Source organism: Epinephelus moara, chromosome 13 (assembly GCF_006386435.1).
Source record: "Epinephelus moara isolate mb chromosome 13, YSFRI_EMoa_1.0, whole genome shotgun sequence".
Classification (NCBI taxonomy): Eukaryota; Metazoa; Chordata; class Actinopteri; order Perciformes; family Serranidae; genus Epinephelus; species Epinephelus moara.
In genome coordinates, this window is record NC_065518.1 from 8137962 (window position 1) to 8164349 (window position 26388).

At 42.4% G+C, this 26388-nt stretch overlaps 3 protein-coding genes and 1 non-coding gene across 4 annotated transcripts in view; 3 read left to right on the forward strand and 1 right to left on the reverse strand.

The window, feature by feature from the left end:
* The window catches only part of ppp1r9bb (protein phosphatase 1, regulatory subunit 9Bb), a 30227-nt gene extending 22792 nt beyond the window's left edge, over positions 1 to 7435 (forward strand). The window contains exons 6-11 of the mRNA XM_050059702.1: positions 751 to 883; positions 3198 to 3350; positions 3466 to 3519; positions 3646 to 3875; positions 3966 to 4062; positions 5984 to 7435. Of these exons, the coding sequence (XP_049915659.1) occupies positions 751 to 883; positions 3198 to 3350; positions 3466 to 3519; positions 3646 to 3875; positions 3966 to 4062; positions 5984 to 6034 (718 nt within the window). The 3' untranslated portion in view covers positions 6035 to 7435. The remainder of the gene's footprint in view (positions 1 to 750; positions 884 to 3197; positions 3351 to 3465; positions 3520 to 3645; positions 3876 to 3965; positions 4063 to 5983) is intronic.
* Positions 7231 to 15898, reverse strand: LOC126399608 (histone-lysine N-methyltransferase PRDM9-like). The gene is made up of 7 exons (XM_050059700.1): positions 15776 to 15898; positions 15341 to 15448; positions 15162 to 15254; positions 14029 to 14306; positions 13867 to 13934; positions 13296 to 13486; positions 7231 to 11737 (listed from the first exon to the last, which is right to left on the reverse strand). The coding sequence occupies exons 2-7, from the start codon at positions 15435 to 15437 to the stop codon at positions 9642 to 9644; spliced, it is 2823 nt and encodes a 940-aa protein (XP_049915657.1). The 5' UTR covers positions 15438 to 15448; positions 15776 to 15898; the 3' UTR covers positions 7231 to 9641.
* Positions 15899 to 16150: 252 nt separating this feature from the next.
* trnag-ccc (transfer RNA glycine (anticodon CCC)) lies at positions 16151 to 16221 on the forward strand. Its single transcript has one exon. It is a non-coding gene; the product is annotated as a tRNA-Gly (tRNA).
* Positions 16222 to 17786: 1565 nt separating this feature from the next.
* Positions 17787 to 25946, forward strand: fbxw10 (F-box and WD repeat domain containing 10). Its single transcript, XM_050059701.1, has 12 exons — positions 17787 to 18288; positions 18507 to 18668; positions 20464 to 20594; positions 20690 to 20797; positions 20896 to 21002; positions 21092 to 21295; positions 21395 to 21516; positions 22681 to 22835; positions 22926 to 23068; positions 23749 to 23907; positions 24496 to 24773; positions 24845 to 25946. The coding sequence occupies exons 1-12, from the start codon at positions 17787 to 17789 to the stop codon at positions 25531 to 25533; spliced, it is 2760 nt and encodes a 919-aa protein (XP_049915658.1). The 3' UTR covers positions 25534 to 25946.
* The last annotated feature ends 442 nt before the right edge of the window (positions 25947 to 26388 follow it).

Consider the following 26388-nt stretch of genomic DNA (forward strand, 5'->3'; position numbering starts at 1 on the left):
ATTCAGGGTTTAGTGGTCAGTGCTGTTGGGGTGATTGTTAGTGTTGTGTGACTTGTGAAGATCAGAGACCTCCATAGATAGCTCATACATTATGGATCTCCTGCAGTGATGGGGGCGCTAGAGCTCCGACCTATTCATAAAAACAACCGTCAGGCAGACAAATAGATGGGGGCAGGAAGTGCGTTTAATTACCCGTTAGTGCCGCAGAAATTGAAAGGCTGCAGTGGCTGGCTTAATAACCGTCTGTGGCTTCATCGTGATTTACGTTGTTTTTTCCTGTTCGCTGTTTACATGGCAGCTCTAATTGGACAGAGATTTGTGAGCCTCAATCAGGAAACATATAGTCTCTATAATGAAGTGTACAATGAGCTGAAGGAGAGGCAGAGAGGGGCGTTTGATTTTAATCATAGAAGAGGCCAACTCCAGAGAGACTGCCTTTGTTCAGCTCGAAACAGGAAGACATTTTCTGTCATCAGAGAGCCGGCACATTCCTTACTACATTAACACATCACACTATAGCAACTGGAGAGGGCTGTGAGCAGTTTATTATATATGAAAAACACATTCTTGGTCCTTATGGAGGCTGTGTATGTGCTCCTCAGTGGTCAGCAGTAAAAACAGGACCATCATATATTATTTAGCATGCACATATAGCATCACACCACAACAGATAAATTACTATTTTGCTTCAGCTAGCCACTTTGAGCATGTCAGAGTTCACTTCTAACTGAGCCGACTGTCATATCTCAGGTTTGTGATCGGGCGTGAAAAGCCGGGAGAACAGAGCGAAGTGGCCCAGCTCATCCAGCAGACCCTGGAGCAGGAGCGCTGGCAGAGGGAGATGATGGAGCAGCGCTACAACCAGTATATGGACGAACAAGAGGTTAGTGTCTGTGCTCAGGGCTCGTTTTTAAGATCCTCTGGAACAAGGAGCACTAAGAAAACTGCTTGGTTTGTCATTCTTGAATCAGCGGTGGTGCAGCGTCTGCACAAGCACAGTGGTGCAGAAGTGAGGGTGCAATGCTTACTAATCAGTTTCCTTCTCCCTTCACTTGCATGCACACGCACATACTACCATGATCCAGTGGCGGAAGAAGTGCTCTGACCTTTTACTTAAAGGGATAGTTTGGATTTTTTTAAGTGGGCTTGTATGAGGTACTTCTCTGTAGTCAGTGTGGATGTCAGTCAGCACGCTCCCAGTTTGGAGAAGCAGACTGGTGTACGGTAACAGAAGCAAAGCAGTTTACTGCAAAAGGGGGCAGCAGAAAAATGTATTTAAGCCACCTAAAGTCTAGTCGAGTCAACTCCCATATAAGTGTGCGCAAAATTTGGAATATTTCGACCGTTTTACCTTTCCGACGGAGCAACCAGACTCCATTGGCAAAAACAGCGATTTTACCCCACAGAACACAGAAGCTGCTGTTCTGCCTTTGCCTCGATTGGTTAGTTTGTTTATGTTATTGTGTGACTTTGGTGAATCCGAACTAACCCTTTAAAACACCAATGTCACACAATAATACAAACAAACCAACCAATCGAGGCAAAGGTAGACCTGCAGCTCCTGTGTTCTGTGAGGTAAAATTGCTGTTTTTGTCAATGGAGTCTGGTGGTTTTGAAGAAAGCATAGACAAGTTTCACTTTTAGTTCAGTTCCCTGTTGGAAAGGAATGTCTGACAAGAAGTTATAGCGGGTAAAATATTCTAAATATACCGTATACTTAAAATGTTAGTTTCTTTTTAGTTTCTTTTGCAGTACTTCTGTCTGTCCTGTCAATACTGAAGCGTAAATATACTCATTCATTCATTTTCCGTAACCGCTTATCCTGTTAGGGGTTGTAGAGGGGCTGAAGCCTATCCCAGCTGACACTGGGCGAGATAGTACCAAAGTACAGTACCTGACTGACTGTGCTTCCCAACAGTCCACCACTGCCATGATTTTTGAGAATTAAGTGGGATATTCAGGCTGTTAACTTTTACAGCTCACTTGATGTCTCGTCAATATTTAGAGAAGATCAATTCCAGTGTCAGAAAAACAATAATGAAAGTAAGAAATCAATAAATGGACATCAGTGATTATTGAGCGGCTGTTGTAGAAAAATAGGCCAACACAAAGCTGCTCGACAACAGAATTAAAGCATCACTAAATAGCTTTAAAGTTTATGTAACTTTTAACCTGTTCAGGCAAAAAATATTTCCTCAATCCTCATAATGAAAAACAAATCATTTTTTGCAATCATTCGCTGGCCCTGTGTCTCCTTGGTTCCCCTTTAGGATTATGAAATTCATCCCATCATGAACAGAAGCCACGCTCTGTGGTGTGTCTGTGTTGTGCTTCTGGGCGAGAAGCCACACTGTTGTGTCCAGCATGTATCAGGCTGATCAAACGATAAGCTCGGCTCTAAAATGGGGACGAATCGGGATGACTGGGATGCTGTACCCTTTGCTTTGTTAATCTCATGTGTCTCTGATGTTTCAGTTGTACATAAATACATCATGTGCTCACAAACCGCCTGTAGTTTCATTATAACAACAGACAGGAAGTTGCCCCATTCATGCAGGGTGACGGTGGGTGGTTCTTGAAAAGCGTTAGGTTGTATAATGGAGAGTACAGTCAGCGCTTTGGAGGTTTGCACCATCTAGTGGCCGATTGGTGTCACAGCACAGAAATATGCTTTTAAAGACACCAGTAAATGACTGTTTCACTTTGTTTTTGTTTTATGACATTTTATTCAGATATTTAACAATAAATTTAAACAAATATGTTTTTTTTTCTTTTAGAAATCCCCAAATTCCAAACATTTACCTCCTATCTATATTCTGAAGGCTTTTTTTTTTCTCCAGAGGGCTTTGTTAATATGTCATTAGTACACTGCTTTATCTAATATTTTATTCCTAAAAACCTGGCTAAAATAGATTTTTTTGTGGCTGTTGAAGGTATTTTCTGATTTAAAAATACATATACAAAATTTTCTTTTGTCAAGAAAATGAAACAAAAAATTTTGAACATAGCTTTTTCCAATGTTTAAAGTTTTGTTCTGGAATTGTACGCAAATTACAGCAAATTTAAACATAAAATTTAAGAAAACTTATAATATACATTTTATTTAACATAAGCAATCAGCTGGGGGAAGTTTCATAATGATATCTATTAATACAAAGTTGACTGAGTGTTTCTAACCTGGACTTCTTCCCTCGCAGGGTGGTGAATATGGCACAGACGAAGAAGAGGACGACGATGAGGAGGTCAGTCCTCCGTATCCCAGCGCAATCGAGGTGTTTGACTTGGCAGAGAACGAGGACATGTCGCCTCTGGAGACGGACCCTGAGAAACTAGCACATAAATACAAAGAGGTGAAAAGTGAACGTCTTTAATTGGGACATTTTCCGTGTAATCACATCTTGTTTCCTCTGATGAGCCCGATTTTAACACATGTATTTAAAACTGTCATCTGTCTTTGTTATAAAGCTCCAAATAAAGCACGCTGTGACCCAGGCTGAGATCCAGCAGCTGAAGAGAAAGGTAGGCTGATAAATTATGATTATAGTCAATCCTAATCCCATAGGATGAACAGAAGCACTGATCATTTTAAGGATCAGAGATAACATTAGCTTGTGATTGAGATGGAGGCTTCACCTGTTTCTCCAGCTGCACCACGCGGAGCAGGAGAAGCAGCGCTGGCGTATGGATAAGGCCCAGCTGGAGCAGACCCTGCAGGAGAACAAGGAGCGTATGGAGAAGCTGGAGGGCTACTGGATGGAGGCTCAGAGTCTGTGCCAGGCGGTGGACGAGCACCTGAAGGAGACGCAGTCCCAGTATCAGGCCCTGGAGCGCAAGTACAGCAAAGCCAAACGCCTGATCAAGGAGTATCAGCAGAAGTAAGCTCAAGTACCTCATACAACCCCACTTCGAAACATCCAAGCTATCCCATTAGACAGTCTGACACTCTGATGTGCTTCCTTTAACAGGGAGATTGAGTACCTGAAGAAGGAGACCCAGCGTTGTGCACAAGTTGGAGCAGAGGCCTCTCTTCTGAAGGAGGAGTCGGGGCAACTCCAAGAGCAGGTACATGGAGGGGGGCTAGAAACAGGACAAGAATATTAGTAGTGACATTTTGGTATTGTTCAGCCCATGCATATTTAGTGCTAAAAGAAGTAGCTTACAGTGTTTTTGACTGATTAAGGAGTTTTTTAATGGCTCCTGCAAAGAAACTTTTAATTGGCTTCTTAGTCGCAGTTTGATGCTCTGCTAGGTTTTTTTTTTTTTTTTACAGTACTCATGAGAACAATTGGTCTCAAAACTGCTTCAGTGAGTCTTGTGGCCTTTATACAAACCATACCACACATTTCTATGAGGTGAAAGCTCTTCATGTAGCAGCAAAACCTCAGAGGACCACATTTAGACTGTATGTTGTGTTGTTAAAAAAAGCTCAATGTGACTCACATTGCAGCATGAGGGTGATACTATCTGAACGAAATGTAAATGTGTTCCTTGCCAACAATTTAAGAAACATCACACAATTTCCCTCTTACCTGCAGTGCTATTTATCATTCTAGATTATTCTGGCATGAGTTGCAGAGTGTTGGAGATATCGGCTGTAGAGATGTCTGCCTTCTTTCCAATATGATGGAACTACCATCCAGAGTGATTCTAGCAGCACTCAGCTTGTGGTGCCCAAAGTGCCAAAAAAACTACACTTGAAAAACTCAACAGCAATAAGCGTTCTCAGATTGAACAATTCTGGGGACTCACTAAAGCTGAAAACATACTGGCGCCACAGTGGCCACACAGAGCACACACTGGAGGCGTCGCACTGCAGCTCGTCAACAGACGACCACATGAAGGTATTACTACTTCTACTGAAAGATCTGAACCTCTTTCACCTCTGCGTTTGCTTAAAATTATGTGTGGAGAGCCCCGACTTAAATGTGATTTCTCAACTGAGGAGCCGATCTCCAGAGCTACGACTCGCCAGGCAATATCTTTTTGGCCGTGGTCTTAATAATGACGGTATCTTGGGTCGTTTAGCTCTGGATATTTCTCGACCTCAACAAGTCTCTCCTCATCAGTTCTTTGTCACACACGAGACCCAGCAACAGCTATAGAGTTCTCTTCATGCATCCATGGTGAGGAGAGCTTATCTAAAGCTAATCTAAAACAGGAGCTAAAAAAGTCCATCCGAACTGCGTTCTAAGAACTACATCAGTTCATTCCTTGGTCTCTTAGAACTATGACAAAGTTCCTCCTGCCGAAAATGTCTCTTTCCAGAAATCATGACCCGATTACTCAAGATAATCCACAGACCTTGTTGTGAGCAGTTTCATGTAGGAACTATATTCTACCGAACTACACTGCCACCTGTATCACAGCGCAGAGAGAAGCACTCATCTACAGCAGTTGTTCCCAGCTGGTGGGTGGCAGGTCCATTCTGAATGGGCTACAAGTGACTTGGGAATGTGTCAAGTTAGTAAAGAAGACACTTTATTTTGAAATACTTTGAATTTCCGGCACAGAGCTTTTATTCTTAAGTGCTGTTTCCTGCTATCACAAGCCTCTCATCCATGAGTAGATGCACCCTTCCCTCTGCGCAGTGATATGTTGGTGGGTGTAGTTTGGTAGAAAGACAATAGTTCCTTCATGAAACTTCTAACAAGGTCTGTGGATTATCTTGAGTAACCAGGGCATGATTTCTGAAAGAGACATTGCTGTTGATTGTTACAAAAGTATTTTTTGGCACTTTGAGCACCACAAGCTGAGTGCCATCTAGTTCCATTATACCGGACAGAAGGCAGACATCTCTACAGCCGATACCTCCAACACTCAGCACCTCACACCAAAACAATCTAGACCATTTGTATCCTGAAGAATGTCTGAATTCTTGATAATGGAGTCAGATATTCTGGAGCTTACTATATATGTTGCTGACTTCCTGTGAAGCACAAAAGCAGCATAATTAAGCCTTTTCCTCTCTGTCTGTGTTCTTTAGGTGGCCGACCTGGAGTGCAGGGTGGAGGAGCTGAAATCTGAACCTTTATAAAAGCCTTTTGTCCGTGAACGTATCTCAGAAAGCCGAACTTGACTAGACGAAGGAGAAGATATTAGTTATTGTACTCGCAATGACCTGCAGGGTATTTCTCGTCACCACCTTGAGCTTGGTTTCTGGTCGCAGACTGTATATGTGTCCTCAGGCGTTCAGCCACTTAACCCCCTTTTTAATCATGTTTTTCTGTTAACATTTACGGGAACGTGACGATCGGTTTTATCACAACTACAGACTCTGTTGAGCTCTAGATGTACTGTTCCTTTTTCATTTCCTGAATTCAGTATTTAACCCCTTAATTTGTGGTTTTGTGACAGACCAGGCTGTTGCTTTTAATTGCCAAAAAACAAATCCCTTTCTTTCTTTCGCCTAGTTTTGTGACCTTTTTTTTGTACAGATGTGATACTGTGTGGTTTAACAATCAGTTTGGTTTGTAAAAAATTTTAATATGTGTATAACATTTAACATAATATAAACTAATGAGATTGAGGGTTGTTGTATATTTTACGTGATGAAGGTGTGTAAATTGGACGGAGATTGCACTGGAGAAGACATCGACAAGGTGCTTCACTGGATCGGAGGAATAAATGGGAACTGCGTTTGAGGTGTCTTCGAAATTGTACAAACAGTAACCCAACCTTCGTAGGGGTCTTGTCACTTAACCTTGAGAACCACCTGCTGCCTACCTTTCAGAAGTGTTTGTGTATTTTTTACACACTAAGACTCATTAATGAGCGTCCAACCCTCCGGTTTTAACCCCTCGGACCACAGAAACAAGCCTCCACAACTGCTGTGCCACAAATAAAAATGGATCTTTCTCCCCTAAAAATGGATGTTGTCAAGGACTTGTGTAACTGGTATTAGTTAGGACTACTGATATAAGAAACATTACTGGACTGGGATGTTTAAGGAGCCGTTACCAGCAGCAAAAGTTACAGATTTTAAAAAGCTCGTGTCTCGAACCAGCAGCTGCACTTGACACCGCTGTGTGTAGCACATGGAAAACACTGCCAGGTTTTATACCTGTTTCAATTTACGCACAGTTTAACAATGAAATTGAGTCTACTTGTGTCAACTGTCATACCAGTATGTTTGTATAGTTCAGGTAAGACTGAAATATTTTAATTTTACTTAATATTTATAATATAGTCAAGGTGGAAATATGAGCTAACAAGGACAAAAACTGACAAAAGCAATGCAAAAAGCAACGTTCAATAGACAAGTTATACTGTGTCATTAAAAAAGAAACGTAGATCTGGGTGACTACAAAAACAAAATTAAGATTAATGAATTGAAAAAAAAACAGGCATGTTATGAGTATTTTCATAATGTTAAGGCTTGTACAGTGCACATGCTTTGCATTGTATGTTTTGTGGAATAAATGGTCAACAGTGAAGTCAAGTTGGTGTTTTTTTTATTTCAACAGTAAGCATCTGTTTATGTGATGGTGAGCTCTTCTACTTTGTTGTTGACTGCAGTGAATGACATGTTTGATTATTTCTGCTGCTTTGAATTAAAAAAAAAAGTATATTCCTAAACACAAAACTCCAATCTTTTGGTGATGAATGCTTCCGTTTTAAACAAATGTAAAAGGTAACTTCGGTATTTTAAACCTGGACCCTTTTTTCAAATGTTTTTGTGTCTTAAGCCTGGTTTCCACCAAACACTTTCAGTATGGTACCTTTGGAACCAATAGTAACCCTTCAGACATGGTACCTAGACCCTAGTGTTTCCACCACAAACAGTCCTCTTAAATGTGGGCGGGGTTGATGTCACTCACTGCTCCGTCCAGCACTCACTGTATTTCCTCTTTTATCAGTCTGCACCTCGTTTATCGTCCACAGAACGAGGCTGCATGCCGACATTTTCAAATCAGAACAGGCTGCAGTGAGAGTCTCTCTCCATGGGATATTTAAAAATAGGTTTGTGCATAATAGTCCTTCTCAGGCAAGCTCAGGGGTTTAGTGTTGCTGGAGCCTACAGGAACGACACTCTGTAACACCTTTTTCTTTCTTCGAGTGAGGATTGTCAGGTCAAAATTAATATATTGACCGTCCTCTATTGACCAATCAGACTGCAGTGTTCACAGCTCCACCTTTTAGAACCAGATCCGTGTGCTAGGTACCCCAACAGAGGGGGGACCAAACATGGGGATGGTACGGAACGGTTCCATTGGTACCATCCACAACTTTTCACAGTGGAAATGGAAAAAAAGCGTACCAAACTGAACTGTATCATACTGTACTGCTTGGTGGAAACGGGGCTTAAGTGATTAAGGAGACAACAATTTTGGCCCAGTACTGGGCTGCAGCAGCAAACAGGCTGCAATGAAATGTTAATGGGCAATTGTGCATCTTCAATGAGATCACCGCGTGATATTTTTTTCCGAAGATTTCTCACTTGACTTTCCCATTGTTGCCTTCTCGATCCTCTCTCTCCAACCTGTCGAATATGACGCGCCCACTGACGTTGTCACAGCTGCCACTCCAAGTCCAGGAAACACCTGCTATTTCTTGGTTCCAGTTGAGAACAAACTTTTTCAGGCTCTGAACCAACTTACTTCTAAACGAAATGCTCTGAATGGTTCAAGATTACATGCGGGAGACGGAACAAAACCAGTTCCACGCTGGTGGAAAACGGGTAGGAGAGCACTAAGGAGGACAACATGAGGAGCAACAAAATAAATTGTTTGAAGTGTGAAATGATAGACCTCCATTTCTCATGCTTCCGTGATCTGATTTGAGAAACAAAAGTGATTTACCTGCAGTCTGAACATAGCCACTTTTTAATCAGAAACAGTCCTGAAATCTATATCGCCAAACCCACCAGACTCCATTTAAAGAAACAGTAATTTTAAAATAAAACACACTTCATTCAAAGTCGACAGAAATTAAATAAAACTCACAAAAACCCTTTTGATTTGTCTTTCCACTCTTCTAACAATCACCAACTCTGGTTTAGTTGAAATAAACCCTTAATTCACCCAGTCAGAAGTAAAAAATATACTGGCTCTATATACGCTAAAATTACTGTTAATTTGAATGGAGTCTGGTGAATGGTGATGGCGATTTCAGGGCTGTTTCTGGTTAAACAAAAACGGATTTACTCATAACAAAAAGGTCTGTCTCTGTGGGGATTTTTCAATAGACACTTAGAATAATCATCTGAGCCTGTCAGTGGCAAAAAAGCACCTTGAGTGGACATAAATTGACAGTGCCAGATGCCACGAGTGTTAACACTGCAACCTGTTTGTCTCTGCTAGCTGCAGCACACTCCCTAAACACTGAACCACTTCCAAAAAAATTTTTATCCACTAGTTGTTTAGACACAAAAACATGGGGAAATAGGGTCCAGGTTGAAAACAAAACACATATCCTGTAACAAAAATGTATTATTCTACACATAAAATTCCAATCTTTGGGTTGTGAAATGCTTTAAACAAACTTAAATATAACTTTAAATAATGTTGCGTAAAGGACATTCAAAAATTCTCTGCAACATTCGAAGTGCACAGTGATGAAGTACTTGACCATTTAGTGCAATTAAGTTTACACTGGCATCAATTCAAGCTCTTCTATAGCCTTTCCAAGTCCTAACAATTTGACTACAAGTGCATCTTCTGATGGTGTCTCCTAAGATGATAGTTTCGGGAAAAGCTCTTGCCGCACTGGGTGCATTTGAACATTCTCTGTCCCAGGTGAAGCATTTGGTGAGCTTTCAGACTCTGCGGCCGGCTGAAGCTTTTACAGCACTCGGGACAGCTGTAGGGCCTGACCCCCGTGTGCTTCCTCTCGTGTCGCTTCAGGTCTCCCGACTGCCGGAAGCTCTCCCCACAGTGGGTGCACAGGTACGGCTTCTCACCCGTGTGAGTCCTGAGGTGCACGTTGAGCTGGCCGGTGTAGGAGAAGCTTTTGCTGCAGTGGGGGCAGCTGTACGGCTTCTCGCCCGTGTGAATGCGCTGATGCTGCTTGAGGCCGTAGTGGTTCGTGAAGCCCTTCCCGCAGTCGGTGCACAAGTACAGCACCTTCACCTGCTGGAAGCACGCGTGAGCTTTTAAAGATTTAGCGTTCGCACAGGTCTTCCCACAGTGGGGGCATACATATTCTTTGGCCCCCTCCTCTTCCTCTTCTTCCAGCTGATCCACCAAGCTGTCTGAATCACAGTGTGACAGATACTCCACCGGGTGGTGTCTCTTGATGTGTTTAATAAGGTAGCTCTTCATAGTGAAGGAGAACTGACAGTACGAGCATGGGAAAGGCTCCGACGTGCAGTGATACTTCATGCACGTGTTGCTCTTCTGATGCTTTTTCAGGTTCCCAGATGTAGTGAAGACTTTACCGCAGCGCTCACAGCTGCAAGACTTTGCATTTACATGCACCATCTGCTCGTGTCTCTTCAGGAAGCCCGACTTACTAAAGGTCGCCCCACACTGACCACACTCCAGCTGTTTCGAGGTGCACTTGTGTACTTTGAGATCGTCTGGGTTTCCGTATGTTCGTTTACAGCGTTTACAGCTGAACCATTTGTATTTTTTGAACTTGGCGTTTCTGACTGCGGGCGCCTCCGGTTCAGTGGAGCTCCTAAGCGGCTTCTTGCAGATGGCTGCCCTGCGTTTTGGAGCTATGAGCTTGGTTATGGCAGAAATTTTAGATCCAGCGCCAACCCGCTGAGGCCTTTGACGTTTTTGAGCAGATTCAACTGTTTCAGCCATCGAGGGTTGTGGACTGTAATCTGGATCATTGCTCTGATCACCACAGAGCACTGGATCGGCTTCCTGATTGTCCACTGTTGTCTCCTCTGAGTGATGCTCAGTTATGTGCTGCTGAACAGCCTCCACTGAAGGAAACGTAAGTGAACACTCAGCACAGCTAAAGGGCATGTTGGTAGGTTCCTTCAGAGCCTCATTGAGTTTTTCTCCCGTCTTGCCATGTTTCTGGTGGTGCCGCAGGTGCCTGGTCAGGTCGTTGTACTGGCCAAAACACTTGTGACACACAGTGCAGACGTACGGACGTAACCTCTGATGGACATACGCCTTATGCTTTTTCAGAGAGGCATCGTTTGTGAAGCTCTTGCCACAGTCTGAACAAATGAACTGGGATGTTTCTGCCTCTCCTGCAGCAGCATCCTCAGTCTCAGTTACATTCATAGGTTCTTGTACATCGTCACTCTCAGTCATGTCCTTTGTTTCCTCAGTAACAGCTGGATCTGCTGTGTTTAAAAGTTCAGATATCTGTGTCAGGCTCTCCTCCTTCTCACTGATGTCTTTGTTCTGATTAGAAACACTGTTCGTCTCTTTCATCGCAGCTTGCTTTCTGTGAACTAGCTGATGTCTGATTAATCCAGACGCCTGGCTAAAACTTCTCCTGCAGTGTGGGCAGCAGTAGGGACGTCTGTTTGAGTGGACGCAAAGCTTGTGCCTCCTGAGGTGAGGTATTTGCTTGAAAGTCTTCCCGCAATCACCACATGTTTTGGACTCGACGGGATCAACGGCTAACACCACCAGGGATGCTGCAGGGTCACCTGAGTCAGCACTGGAAGGAGGATTTTCAGGTTCAGCTGTCTCAGCAGCTGGTGTTGTGCCGTCGCCTTCAGGCTGGATGTGGAAGCATTCTGTGTGACGCTGCAGGAAGGACTCTGTGGTGAAGGACAGCTGACAGTGGGAGCACAGGAAGATCTGAGATGCTGCAGTTGCTTTACTCTCTGTAAGAAGAGGAGAAAAAAATGTCAACATAAAATGACCAGATTTAAAAAATAATCTTGCATTGTCACAGAGTCAATAAAGAATAACTACCAGGATTCCCACACTTTTTTACCTATGAATTTTCAATTTTTTTCCTAATATTTAACCCCATTTTCATGACTTTAAGTAGTTCAAACCAGCCATACATTATTCAACATGCACTTCGCAGGCATTTGCAGATAAGCAAACTGCTAGCGCGCTAACTTTACTCGCTTGTTACACATTCTCAATGGACACTAGCTGCATATGCCATAAAACCAGACCAGCACATACAGGTACTTCACAAAATGTCAAGGCCAACCCCTCTTTGGGGGACAGAAAACCAAAGATCCTGTAATTGTTAGGCCCAGTTCAGACCAAAGATTGGCAACAAGATGAAACTGTTTTAGAACATTGCAGAGAAAAGTTGCAGCAGTGTGAACCAACCAGTCTGAGCTCGACTCAAGCCGGCTGATGGTGTCACCTGCAACTCTGCTGGTCGACAGTGGCCGATTTTAGATTTAGATTTTTATGTCACCTCTTTCTACAGCCAATCAGCTTGTAGTGAAGTCCGCTGGGCGAGCCAAATGACTACAGACTGCATGTTCGCTTGCTGCAGCAGGTGCTCTGTCCCTGCCGAACCCTCCGTTTCTGTCCTTATCCGATTGGGCAATTTGAAAAAAGATGACAACAAAGAGATGACGAAGGGCGTTTTTCTGCTCTGACTTTTTTTTAACTCTGGCAAAAATGCCAAGTGCCTAGAGCACAGAAACGCGAGGCACACTGCAACGCAAAAACTACAGCAAAAAGTTTCATTCTCATTAAATATAATTACAAAACAGTGCCTCCAGCTGCTAAAATGCTTTCTGTGTGATCGGGGCCTTAGTCTGCACTTTACTGCAGAATCAAATGATCGCAGCTTGGAGCTGCCACTGCTGCTTTCCATGGGTGCTGCATGCCAGCTCGCCGCAGGCTGCATTTCGCCACTGCTTGTTGTGTTTTTTGCATGATGCTGCTGTACTGTATGTACTGCAGCAGCCTCCAACTTAAGCAGCTATCAAGCATCATTTAAAGATTAATCACACTGACACTGAATGGTCACGAATCGTATGTGCCTCAAATCTCAGTGTAAAAGCCTTGGTTAACCAGCTACACTACATTTTTCTGTTTCTCTCTGTATGTGACAGTTTCTGTCGCCCAAAAGGGGGTGTGGCCTTGGCAATAACGCAGTGCTGGTCTGGTCTATGTATCACATGATACTAGTGATGTTTTAACAGGCATGCAGCACAGCACTACATTAAATCAGTAATACAAGAAATGTATTTTGCGCCACTGAAGACGTGTTTTAGCATTTTGATAAACGTATTCTAGACAATAACCAAAACTATGCATATTCAAAACTTTCCCAAAAACATTCTGTTAATTCCAAACCATCCGCAGACCTGGAAAAAAGTTTATTTAACTTTCATGACAGTGCCAGGGATTTTATGAGTGTGGGAACCCTGAACTACAAAGTGACACTTATGTTGTAGACAGTACCTGTTGCATTCAGCTTCAAAATCCACACCTGGGTCCAAGCTTCACTAAAATGGTCGAGAAGTTTGCTGCTGGGCCAAACCATGAGCTCGTCTCCAGGGTGGATGCTGCGACAGCAATGGAAAAGGATGCTACCTTTGTACTGGACCACCAGCAGGTTCGCCTCGTCTTTGTTACGAGCACAGTTTATGTACCTGTGTAAGAAGAGAGAGGAATATAAACATGGACTGATTTTAGATGCACCATCATCTGCAGTGTGAAGGCAGATATCATGGGGTTAACTAAGAAAAACAAACAAAGCCAGACCACAACACTGACATTCATACATTAGCTGGTGCTAGAACACTGCTGGCGGTTGAGTTGCAGTGTGGGTAATGTAGGCACCTGAATGCTTAGAATAAAAAGAGATGACATCCCTCTTTCTGCACTGAGTTTGATACTCTTTATAAGCTGTCCATCGCACGTTTGACAATATTATAAATGTGCAATGCCAAATTGGAAGAACACTCAATTTGAATGAGACTGAAACAGAAGAAGCCACACACATCCACTATGGTAGAATTCAATACTTTACCTCATCCAGTTTGAGTGCGATTCTCTGGCACCATCAATGTACTCATACTCATCTTTTTCTTTGTAAATCTGCAGAAAATTAGAGTATTTATGACAAAATATGAACATGTAACAACAACCCCAATAAGAGGTATTTCCAGAGACAAACCAAATCCAAGCTCACCTCCCAGGAGAAGTCACTTTCCATGGCGTTTTCCCTTGTTGTCACTTCCCCCTCATATGGTCCAAAATGCATCCCTGGAGACACTATCGGGCCGTAGTTTATGACCCCAACGCCTGCACTGGGAATACTGGACCTGCCTATCATCAGGCCGTAGGGCAGAGTGAGGAGAGCCCTCTGGGGGAGACCCGTGCTCGTTGGAAAGTCGAGGATAAAAGACGGGCCGTTAATGTTAGTGGGGTCATTCTGGTCCTGGAAGAGAGTCAGACACTCCTCACAATCTGGAAAACAGAAGAGCACAGGAATTAAAGTTTATGCTTGTCAGTATAAATTCAGTTATTATTTAACACATTAAGATATGGCATATTTAAATGTAATATTCCATTTACAATAAGACCTTTAACTATGGCACCTGCTTGTAATAAAAAACCTGTGGACTGTACAGGTTTCTATGAATTTCAGATTGAGTCAGTTTAAACACTTATTCTACTGTCACAGCAACATGTTTAAATGTCCTTATTTTAGTATAAAATTTAAGGAACAGTGTGGAGGATTTAGGGGGATTTATCACATATACAGTGGTGTGAAAAAGTGTTTGCCCCCTTCCTGATTTCTTACTTTTTTGCATGTTTTCCNAAACATGCAAAAAAGTAAGAAATCAGGAAGGGGGCAAACACTTTTTCACACCACTGTATATCCCCCTAAATCCTACATACCGGACCTTTAATGGAAAGGAAAGTTTAGTCATAAGAAAAGGGTGCAGCACAACCACCGCTCTACCCAGCTTAGTATTGGCAAGGTGCTGGAAACTTCAATGAGTCCAAACTGGTAGACAAGACTTCCACACACTTAAATATATGTAATGTTTCACTTTATTGTTGAGCTTTCTGTCTATGAGACCTTCATCAGAGCATCAATAAAGTGAAACACTGCATAGGTGTGTATGGAAATCTGTTTTTCCAGTCATAAGAGGAGGATAAATATTAGTAGGAGGAAAAAAACAACAACAATGCCATACTCAGGCATATTCCATTAATTTTCATTCTTTAGTTTGAGTCTGTAGATAATGTGGAAACTCTTCATTAAACACAAGGGCGCTGTGATAAAAAACAGAAGTAAGAGTGTCTCTTGCTTACAAAAGCCTCCATCAGCCTCTGGGTTATCTCCATGTCCCACAGTGTCCAGTAACTTCTGGATTGGCGTTTCTGCTGGCTCTAAGACAGGTATCACTAAAACAACAAATACACTATGTTAGAAACATATAAAACCAACTCCTATAACCAGTTTAAATGTCAAACAATCAAACCTCTCACACCTGCAGGGGTGCTGTCTTCAGAGGGAAGACACTCCTCTGTTATAACAACCTCCTCGGTTGTCTCAACCCACTCCACACCGCTGCTCCTGCCCGACATGAGTGCACTCTCTGTGGAGAGGTGATGGAAACTATAAAGCTTTATCACAGATGCTAACACGTACACATGCTACACGCTGAAGCAACACATGGGCAGGTTACGTTAGCACGCTAGCCTAGCTTGCACACAAATTAGCTGGCTAACATTAGATTTGACACAGACGGAAAATTAGAATATTCAGTGGACATAGTGCTGTCAAGTCATGGCTAATACCACAGCATTAGCATAGCTATAGTTAGTAGCTGCTAAGTGGCTAACACAGCAGCATCATTTCACACAGAATAACGTATCCCCAGTTATAACTCTCTACATTAACATATATTAATCTTTGTACTTACTCGAGTCACAGTGGATATATTCCTCACAATGTTTTGCTAACTAGCTGCCGTTAAACCCGGTTTTAACAGTTAGCTAACATGGTAACGAACTAGAAACAAAACTATCCGTGACGGAAGACGCTTTCCCCCGGAAGTTCATATATCCCCCTTTCAAGATAAAGGTCTAAATTTCCGTTATTTTTCAAAATAAAAGTGTTAGCGTTGTGTAAAATGGCTTGCTGCGGTTTATCTACTATCGCACGGATTCACCGTACTTTACCAGTAAGTCCAACAAGCAATATTTAAACATATAACACCAACCCTACTGTACTGTAAACAGCCTCTCACGAATATTAACCAACGATGTATTGGTTGTCGGGTGCCTGACCATCAACGGCGCCGCTGGTGTAGTGGTATCATGCAAGATTCCCATTCTTGCGACCCGGGTTCGATTCCCGGGCGGCGCACGTGTCTTTTTCTTGGGTGCACTAACATTCCTCATGATAAGAGACAAGTATGCAATGTACAAATACTGAAATATTACCAAAAAACAAAAACAAAACAATATATCGGTGATATAAAACTAAATATAAACTACATTATTAAAAACTGTAGGGTGCAAAATATAAGAACTAACTCATAGTGACGTTCAAAATATCAAAATATAAACAATGCAAATATTAAGCTGCAAAATACAACAAAATAACAATGTAATTTGCAAGTACAGCTACACGCAGTTGTGAAATTGAATAAAATTCATATTACAAACACATTGTATCCTCTAACACAGAGGTGTCAAACTCATTTTAGTTCACAGGCCACATACAGTACGATTTGATCGCAGGTGGGCCGGACCAGTAAAACCATTGCATACTATCCTATAAATAACAAACACCTTAAAGAAGTACATTTTAAAAACGCTTATCCATGTATAAAACCGGTGACAAACAGCCTGTGATATCTTCAGAAGAATAAATGCAATTTCAACAATATTTTTTTTCTAATTTACCCCATATATTATATCCCATACTATATTAGAGGCCTATTGTACCATTGTCAGAATCAGGTTTACTGCCAAGTACAAGAAATTTGTCTTGGTGACTTGGAGCTTAGCAGTAAACATAAACAAAGAGTACGGCAAAAGTCAACAAACATAAATATAGAATAGAAAAACGTTCAATAAATCGCACGGATTTTTATATGAAAATAAAGCACAATATATGTTTTTAAAAAATAAAAGACTATCCATATTATGCTCTATGAATATGTTATAATGTCATACTGCATTACATACTGTTATATACATATATCATATTGCTATAGCTGACTCTTGTATTGTGTCTATTTTTATTCTGGTTTTATATCAGGGTGTTTTAAGACCTTTTAATACCACCTTATATGAAATTTAATAGCAATTATTTGGTCAGTCAAACAGTCTCTGGGTCCGTCAGGCTGGAGAAGATTTTCACTGTAATGTGACTGAAAATATTTAAGACCCACCGAGTCTGAATTTAAGACTATTTAAGACTTTTTGAGGCCTCCTATTAAGAAAACTAATTTAAGGCATTTTGAGACTTTTGAAGGACTTGTAGACACCTTATATGTACCTCTTATTATTTATTTATTTTTTACTTTCCCTGTTTATCTGTACTCATTTCTCTTTGTGCTGCTGCAACACACATTTCCCCTGTAGGAATCAAGAAAGTCTAATCTGATATTAAATTTACTTTTGTGCACAATTTAATTGAGGGAAGTCTGGGTTGTGTCGTGATGAAACAGACACAGACAACTACATATCCTAGAAAATTATTGCAAAGTTATCACACAAACTTCACAGCCTGGACACTGAAGCTGAGTACCAGGGGTGCATTAGCTTGATAGCTAGCTCGGCTACTTTGCCTTGGTAGCATCCATTCCTTGTTGCCTGGCAACCTGCTGAATGATGTTTGTCGCTGTTGTTTAGAGAGAAAAAGTAACAACGGTTGCCTGGCGACGACGCGGCCGGCAGCGAGCACCACAAACTACTTTCGAAATGAAGTCGGTTACATTTGGTATTAGTGCGTCCGCGTGCGAGCTGGACCGTCAAACAGCGGAGGGATGTGCACACATGTGCGGGATGTGTCCGTCCTGCGTGTTCGCCTCCAAACCACCGGGCTCCGCTCCGTGTGTGTGGAGGGTGTCGGATGGATTCAGGAGGAGGTTCATGGTGGAGCTGCTGTTACGGTGCAGAGACGTTAAAGTGCTGGAGAACATCCAGAGGGTGCTGGGTGTCACCTCATGGAGTTTATTCAACTACGCCAGGTCAAGGAGCACGGCTGCACCTCAGGGTCACCGCTGCCGGGGGATGGACGGGAAACCACACGGCATGGACCTGAATCAGATCTGGGACTGGTTCAACAGCAGCCCGGACTGGACCCAGTTTCATTATCTGTGCCGTCTCTTCTCACTCTGTGATCCGGAGCTGTTGCGCATGGTGGCTAATTTAACCAGTGTGCTGCTGGTCAGACAGAAACGAGGCTTTCTGCAGTTTAACGGTAAAAAGAAAACACCTTTTATTTATGTATTTTCTGCAGGAGACTCTTCCACTGCAGTTCCCACTGAGCACCACTAGATGTCGACAAAGGACACATATATAGCTGCACAGTGGCTATCAATCTAATCCAACAAGATCTTTGCTCAGTGACACTTTGCATTGTTTATGTTGAATAATAATAATCATCATCACCATATAACAATCTCATATAATTTTCAGTGAGTGGTCGCAGTACCTGTCAGCGTGATGAGGACAGTGATGGAGACTCAGAGGACCCTGCTCTCATGGTGGTCCCGGGGTCCTCAAAGTCTGTTTCTGGAGTCAGTAGATACAGAGACTTCATCAGCTGCCTGCCTGTCGATCTGTCAAAGAGGATATTAGGTAAGTCATCTACACAGGGAACACTACTGAAATGAGATGCAGTACTTTTGATACCGTCAACAGAGACACATGCCAGATTTGTCTTCTTTATATATTTTAATTCGTTTTTTTGTTTGCTATCATGTTATTTGTATGCAACATAAAATATTATACACACTGCACATTAATTTGAAAATGTTGGGTTACAGTCTAACAAAAGTGGAGTCGACTTTTCACTGCCTTCATGTTCAGTCTGAAGTGATCATTGATGTGTACTTACACTGAGAAATAAACGGAGCCAGTCTAATGGTACTATGGGGACGCAACTTAATTACTCAAGAATGCTCTTGTTAAATCCACTTCATTCAAGTAGTTAGCCCTGAATGAAGTGGCCACCCACTGACCCCTGCTGGTAAAAATAATTGGAGGCCGACATTACAGTCTTTAAGAGGCTGTGGTGCCCTCCTTTTTTAAGCCAGCAAAGACAGTGGTGTCTTGTGAAAATAGGCAACCTAAGACCACCAGTGGTAGAAACCATTTTGCCATAGCTTGCTGGGAAATAACACTCCAAATTTAGGCTAAATTTTGGCAAGGGAACAACTAGCATGACCATTTTCAAAGAGATCCCTTGAACTTTCAAGTTAAGATTTCTGCATGGGTTCTATAGGTACCAACGAGTCTCCCATTAACTTGAGAAGGCTTGTTCCTGGTAAATGTTTTCTTCCTTTAAGCCCAGTTCAGACCAAAGATTCACGATGAGACAAAACCGTTCAAGAACGTTGCAGAAAAAAGTTGCAGCGGTGTGAACTGGCCGTCTGAGCTCGACTCAAGCCGGCCGATGGTGTCACCTTCAGCTCCGCTGGTCAAAGAAAGTAAAGCTCATCAACAGCCAATCAACTTGTAGTGAAGTCCCTGGTCAAGTCAAAATGACCTCAGATGGCATGTTCCCTTACTGCGGCAGGTGCTCCGTCCCTGTCTCATTGACTGATTAATTGGTGCTGGTTCTTTGTTATCGTGGGGTATTTATCATGAATACAGTCCATCTGATGCTTGTTATACATTTTCTACTGTTTCATCACTACTACAAATGCAACTGTAGCCAATATCTCACTATCACTATCCTCATTCATATTTCAAGAGGCTACAAATTATATTCAGCCACAAAATAAACCTGAAAAGCTGCAAATCAGAACGGAAGTACAGAGTTGTTGCATAGAGATGATACACCGTCTCATCTAGTTGCATTGGTGTGAACTCCAAAAAGCACTAAGCTAAAGATAAATTATGCTTTTCAACATTATAGGCAAGATTACAGTATCATTTTTGTGTTGTACATTTTAAGAGTGGAAAAAAGAACAAGAGCACCATGTAAAAGCTTGGGCACCTCAAGACACGTCAGCTCAACTTTTGCCAGGGTCTCAGACCATAATTAGCTTGTTAGGGCTCTGGATTGTTCACAGTCATCGTTACGAAAGCAAATTTCAAATGCAAATGCAAATTTCAAAGCTTTATAAATACTCTGACTCCTTAGACCTTGTCCCAACAATCAGCAGCCATGGGCTCCTCGAAAAAGCTGCCTAGCACTCTGAAAACCAAAATAACTGAAGCCCACAAAGCAGGAGAAGACTATAAGAAGATAGCAAAGTGTTTTCAAGTGAGGTCTAACAAAATTTTGAGCATGCCATTGTATGACGTATAAACGGTGTCCAGGCTAAATGATGACAGATAATACATATCGCTTTTTTTTTGTCTTAACTCTTACTGTTAGTAATATTGTATACATGCAGACGTTATACTGCACTGTGTCTTCTGCCAGGTCTGTTAGACGAGCACACTTTGAAACGCTGCCAGAGGGTTTGTCTATACTGGCAACACCTTGCACAAGAAACCGAGGAGGAAATGAAGTTCAGAAGACATTTTCAGGATCAAGTTACGGCTATGATGAAGGTGGAGTGTTTGTATATTTACAGGATTCAAAAGTGTGTAAAGTTGTAGTTTTTAAAGATGAAATCGAATGACAGTAAAGTTTTTTTCTGTTCTAGAGGTGTAAAGGTATTAATATGGTCAGTCCGACTTACGCCAACATCATTGAAGTCCCCGTGCCTGTCAAGGATGATGACAAAGTTGATATTCATCCCAGTGTCCAACAGGTCAACTATCAACACCAGAGTTCTAAGAACTTCAGTTTTTGTACCAGAAATACATTAGTCAGTATGTTGATTTTTTCTTTTTGACCTTTATTTCACAGGTCAGTCCATTTGAAGCTGCTTATGCCAAAATTGAAACCAAGATGGTGCAAATGGAAGAGCGAAATGTTTACTGTGGTGCATATTTCACCACGGTGCTGCTGGACAAGTTAGTGCGTTCAGTTTTCTTTATTGTTAAGACTGCCTAACTAAACCCCGCAAGCTGGAATAAAAAACGTATTTGTTGGGGTTTGACAGAGAAGACCAACGTCGAGTGGTGGACTACAGAGGTGGATCATTCATGGCAATGAGCTCCAAGGACCGGGCGGTGCGTCTGCTTTACATGGTGTCAGAAACAAAAGTTGTGTCCGTGATGAAGGGCCATGTTGGCGGCATCCGGGCCGTGCTGCACTGTGAGGACAGAGACCTGCTGATAACTGCCAGCTGCGACTCGAGTATCAGGTGAGGAGGAGACGGACGCTCGTTACTGACAATGATGAAACGTTCCTCTTTGTGACTGAAGTTGAATTGATGGGGTGGGTGTTTATTTGTTCTGTGTAGGTGTTGGGATGTGAAGACAGGAAGGTGTGTGATGGTGCTGTATGGTCACAGCGGCACCATCAACTGCCTGGACGTCCACAGGGACAGACTTGTCTCAGGAGCCAGAGACCGTTCAGTAAAAGGTGAGCAGCCTTTGAAGAATAAATGTCTCTGTTCAGACATTCAGAAATATGAATAATCTGGAAGTTTTATGGTTTAGAAATACAGTCTCGTAGTTGAATTTGCACATGAGCTTTACTGCTGTTTGTATTTGGGGTTTTTTTACACAAGATTCTTTGTAAATTTATACAAAGGATTCAAGCGATGACCCTTTTTGTGACGCTGCCAACACATTTCTAAGATTAAGACAATAATCTGGATGTTTTCAAGGAGCAGTGTGTAGGATTTAGTGGCATATAGTGGTGAGGACTGCAGACTGCAACCAACTGAAACTTCTCGTGTGCCGTAAGTGAACCCACGTTGAGGATTCCTTCAGTGTTCGTTGTTCATGAGATTTTTATGGGGAGCTGAATCATCCCAGAGGTCTCTTCCTCTCAAAAATAAATGGACCAGGGGATAAAAACTAAAGCAGTTTCAGTTACAAATCATGCTATTTGAAGATGGGCCGCTATAGCAGCACCTGCTAACGTGTGCTCATCTTTTTTCTCTGATAACTTAAGATCTAGATGTTCAGGAGGTTTTTTCCTGGCAACGAAATATCCGCAGAGGTCTCCTACTCTCCTAAAACAGATGTTGTGATGTATAAAAAGAGACTTGATGGGACAAACTTTGACCCACGCTTACAAACATTTTAGAAACGGGAAATTGGTGATGCAGATGGTGAGGTGGAAGCTTGACTGTAGTAACTGTTGAACATTTTTTGGCGCACACCATTTTCGGCTTTTGTCCGTATACATTTTTAGTATGGATCCTACTCATTGTTTTATAAATGAGACACTGAATGAAGCAGTTTCACATTACAAATCAGTGTCTTCCAATGCTGCTCATCTGCAAACTACGGTGGCTGATGCAAAAACACAAATGGCCCTATCTAGAGCCAGTGTTATGGGTCCGTTATGGGCTACTGTAGAAACAGGGCGGACTCCATGAACGAGGACCTGTCCCCTATGTAGATATGACCAGCTCATTCTAAGGTAACAAAAACACAACATTTTTTGGTGATTATACACTAAAGAAAACATACTATTATATTCCATTCTGGCCAATATATCCCCTTAAATCCTACACACTGGACCTTTAGTGCTTTAAAACATTATGTTAACTGAACTTATCCACCACATTGCAAGTGTGGAGTCTACACACAGGGAAGCATTTTGAAGAGTTTAATTTTAAGCACCCGAGTCCTGTCCAATGTGTGAGGATCAACACAAGAACAGTCTACAGCTGCTGTGATGGAGGCCTTGTTAAAATATGGGACATGGAGAACGCATCGCTGCTCAGGGTGAGGATATGAGTCATTTGTTAAGGACACTATACTGTACATACATCTACATTTGATATATTTGCATTTGTTTATACATTTCTCCCAAAGGTGATTGACGCCCACAGGAGCTCTGTGAAGTGTCTGTTCTTTGACGAATGGCACCTTTTATCCGGGGACTATAACGGTCAGGTCATGGCCTGGAGCACCGCCTGCGACACTAAAGAGTGTCTCATGACCTTCAACCACCCAAAGTAAGCAAGAAACCTCTGGAGTTGATGATGCCCAGAGAGTTACTTGGTGATGAGCAGACTGTCTCGTCACAGTATCGGTATCTTCAAGATGATATATGTACATGTATCAAACCTTCCAAACCTTTCAAGTTTTGATACTTTTGAGAAATATGGTGCCAGTTTCTCCGAGACGTTCTGTTATAATACAGGGCAAGTAGTGTGAAGGGCAAGTAGTAGACGTCCCACTTACCTCTGCAGTCTTGTGCTGTATTCCATTGCTGTTGGAATAATCTGAAAAATGAGTTCCCAATCATATTGCTCACCTGATCTTTTTCCTAAGCTCTTTATTCTGTCATCATGCTGTTTAAACGTTCCAAGCAAGAAAGTACAGTACAGCACATCTTTGTAGTGTCAGTGTTGTTTCCACATTACAACTTGAAGCTCACGAACACGAGTCATGAGCACTTGGACATTCGACAGGCTGACCGGTACATAGCAGACACTAGAAAGAGTTGCTCATTTTGCCCATCATTAGTTTCGTCAACATTTGTTTTTTAATTGTAAAGGGATACATTGTCATTAGTATGTTTTTAAATGTATTTTGTCACCATCTCCCTACCCACTGCCATTCCTGACACTGCTAGCCATATATTATCATCTAATAACCCTAAATGTTGACTTGAATGTTGACTTGTCTGCAGGGAGGTCAGATCTCTGACTCTCGTGTACCTCCGTGTCATCACTGGCTGTGTGGATGGAAAGATTCGCATATTTAATTTCCTCACCGGAGACTGTCTGAGAGACATCACGGCAGAGGCAGAAACAGGCCGAATACTGTCGCTGCACTTTCACGACAACAGGTGACTCAGATGTTTATTTTCTATTATTGTTGGAAGGGCATGTTGTTGTGTTACGCCCCTTAAGCCTTGGTCAGTAAAGGAAATGGATGATAATGTTTGAGGTAAATGTCAGGTCAGCAGAAGGCCTAAAAAAAGCTTCAAGGTCAGGCTACTTGACCTTTGTTATGAACACACTCCATCTATCGTCTTCCAGTTGTGGCGGAGGGAACACAGCTGCCCAGGTAAGGGTGTCTAACTGGCTCCATTTCCATCGCTTCCAAGTTTAAGAGGAAGGGGCATTGTCCTGTGCCCCAGGCTCAACAAATGAGAGTCTCTTTTTAGATGTGTGCATTTATCAAGAAACAGTTGAGGTGATTTAGAGTGAGCCAGGTGACGGTATATACAGTGTTACACTCTGTATGTTGAGCTGTGATTCTCCTTGATCAAGTCTTCATTAAATACTGTGTGTGATCCATCAAAGTCTCTCTGAGGTCTCCTTCAGCTGTTAAATCATCAGCTCTGAAAGTTCTTCAACAATTGTATTATTCTTATTAGTGTGGTCTTCAGATACATTTGTGTCTCATACTTTCTCTCTACACTTTCCTTCAGTATATTAGTGAATGCGACATCCGGTGTGAAGCTCTACCACTTTGCCAAAGTGTTCTGGGATTACAAAGAGTCAACAGAGAGAGGCCAGGCTGATGTGGCGGCTCAGGATGGGTTGGTTTCGGTCAGAAAGCTTCCCCTCACCTCTGTCGGGGCCGATCACACAGCAGTGGTGGCATCACACAGCCAACAGATGCACGACTGTAACAAGAAACCAAGGAGAGCTGAGCTGCTTTACGACACCTGCTCCCTGCCCACCTCTGATAAATGTCGAGCACAAGGTGAGCATGCTCAAGTCAGAAATAGTGGAAATATGTTTTGATATCAGTTGAGTGAAATTTTTCCTTCATAGCCAGGGAGCGCTGTGAGACTGCTGAACAGTCTGTGATGCTGAGTGAGAAGGCAACGCGTGAACGGATACAGAAGAGGGGGCTCCATCATCCTCGGACACGCGACTCCATCCTCCTCAGGGTCAACGCCATCCAGAAGGCACAGTGCAAGGACGAAGTCAGCATCAACATGGAAGTCAACGCCAGGCTAAGAGATTCCTGGGGCCCTCACACGTCTCAGGATCCTCTGCACTGCCACCTGAAACATGATGTTCATCCCAGGAGGGCCGAGACATGTGTTCCAATTTTAAAGAGAACCGTCAGTCAAAATACGTCAAACACGGTCCAGCGCAGAGATGTCTCCACAACTCCCGTCACCACGCCAAGACGCCACGCCTGTTCATTTCCTAAAACAGCACCGCCTCACAGCGCTGACACACGCAGGGCAATGAAGAGGATGAGTGGATTCAATACAGGCGCCACAGAGGGCCCGCGGGCTCCTGCGTGCATGAGATCGCTACCTAATCCAGAACGCTCCATGAAGAGAAGCACCAGCTTGCCCAAGATCGGCCCCGTGGGTCCAATCAGAGAGCAGGGAGGACTCAGGCTGCTCACCGTGACCCAGCTGGAAGACAATCGAGCCAAGATGGATCTCATGCAGAACTGTGAGCAGAAACTGTCCAAGAGGAATAACAAGCTGGAAACACTGTGAATAAAGTCACACATGCATCAATAAATACTAGTTTATTTTACTTTTTTATGATATGTGTCAGCAGAACTCCACTGCACAGTGGGTGTTTAGGATCTCTGGTAGTCCATGGGACATATAGTTTTTTAAATGTGATGTTTCATTAACAGTCCACTAGGGGTCAGTATTGTATCATCTGATTGTGGCTGAGCGGTACAGAGGAGTTTTACTAAGCAGTTTGCTTTAGATTTTATATTACTTTTTCTGTTCATTTGTAGTTTAATTATTTATCAGATGTATTTTTTTCGCCTTTTCTTCACTTTAACGTTTAAAGTTACTATTTATATATTCAGTTATAAAGGGAGGAGATGCACACACAGTTAAGTCTGTTTTTAATGCAGTACCCTTTACATATTTTATGGAATATGCATCTATAGTTTGACTGCATCGAAATTTGTAAAATAAAAAGTAGTATTTTCACATTTTTTAACATTTAAGAATTTGATTTTTTCCTCCCAGTAATTACAGTATTCTGTTTTGTGATTTAGGCCCTGTGTACACATACACAGGAAAATCAGTGGATGAGAATATCCTCCCTACGGAATATCTAAACACTACAAAGAGCAAGTGTTAAGTGGTCGGCACTGATTACTGTAAGTGTTGAAATTGTCCCACCATCTTCTGGTTCGATCAGGTCTGATCTAAACTAGTGTTTCTGGTGGTTTTAACCGCAGACACTGAGGTAGAGCAAAAACACTGAGCACAGCAGATGCCTCTTTTTGCTCTTGAAGCGGTGCAGCAATACTAAATCTAAGTGTAAAGTACTTGTAGTCATTAGACAAAGCAGAGCTAAGCTTTTTGGCCTCTTGTCAACAAACA

Bases quoted from the DNA above. Each gene is read 5' to 3' on its own strand.
- LOC126399608 (XM_050059700.1), bottom strand. From the start codon at position 15,437: ATGTCGGGCAGGAGCAGCGGTGTGGAGTGGGTTGAGACAACCGAGGAG. The intron at 13,935-14,028 runs GTGAGCTTGGAT...AATTTTCTGCAG, and splicing joins AAAGTGACTTCTCCTGGGAG to ATTTACAAAGAAAAAGATGA. The intron at 11,738-13,295 runs GTACTGTCTACA...CTCTTCTTACAG, and splicing joins TTTGAAGCTGAATGCAACAG to AGAGTAAAGCAACTGCAGCA.
- fbxw10 (XM_050059701.1), top strand. From the start codon at position 17,787: ATGAAGTCGGTTACATTTGGTATTAGTGCGTCCGCGTGCGAGCTGGAC. The intron at 20,798-20,895 runs GTCAACTATCAA...TTTATTTCACAG, and splicing joins TTCATCCCAGTGTCCAACAG to GTCAGTCCATTTGAAGCTGC. The intron at 21,517-22,680 runs GTGAGCAGCCTT...CCACATTGCAAG, and splicing joins CAGAGACCGTTCAGTAAAAG to TGTGGAGTCTACACACAGGG.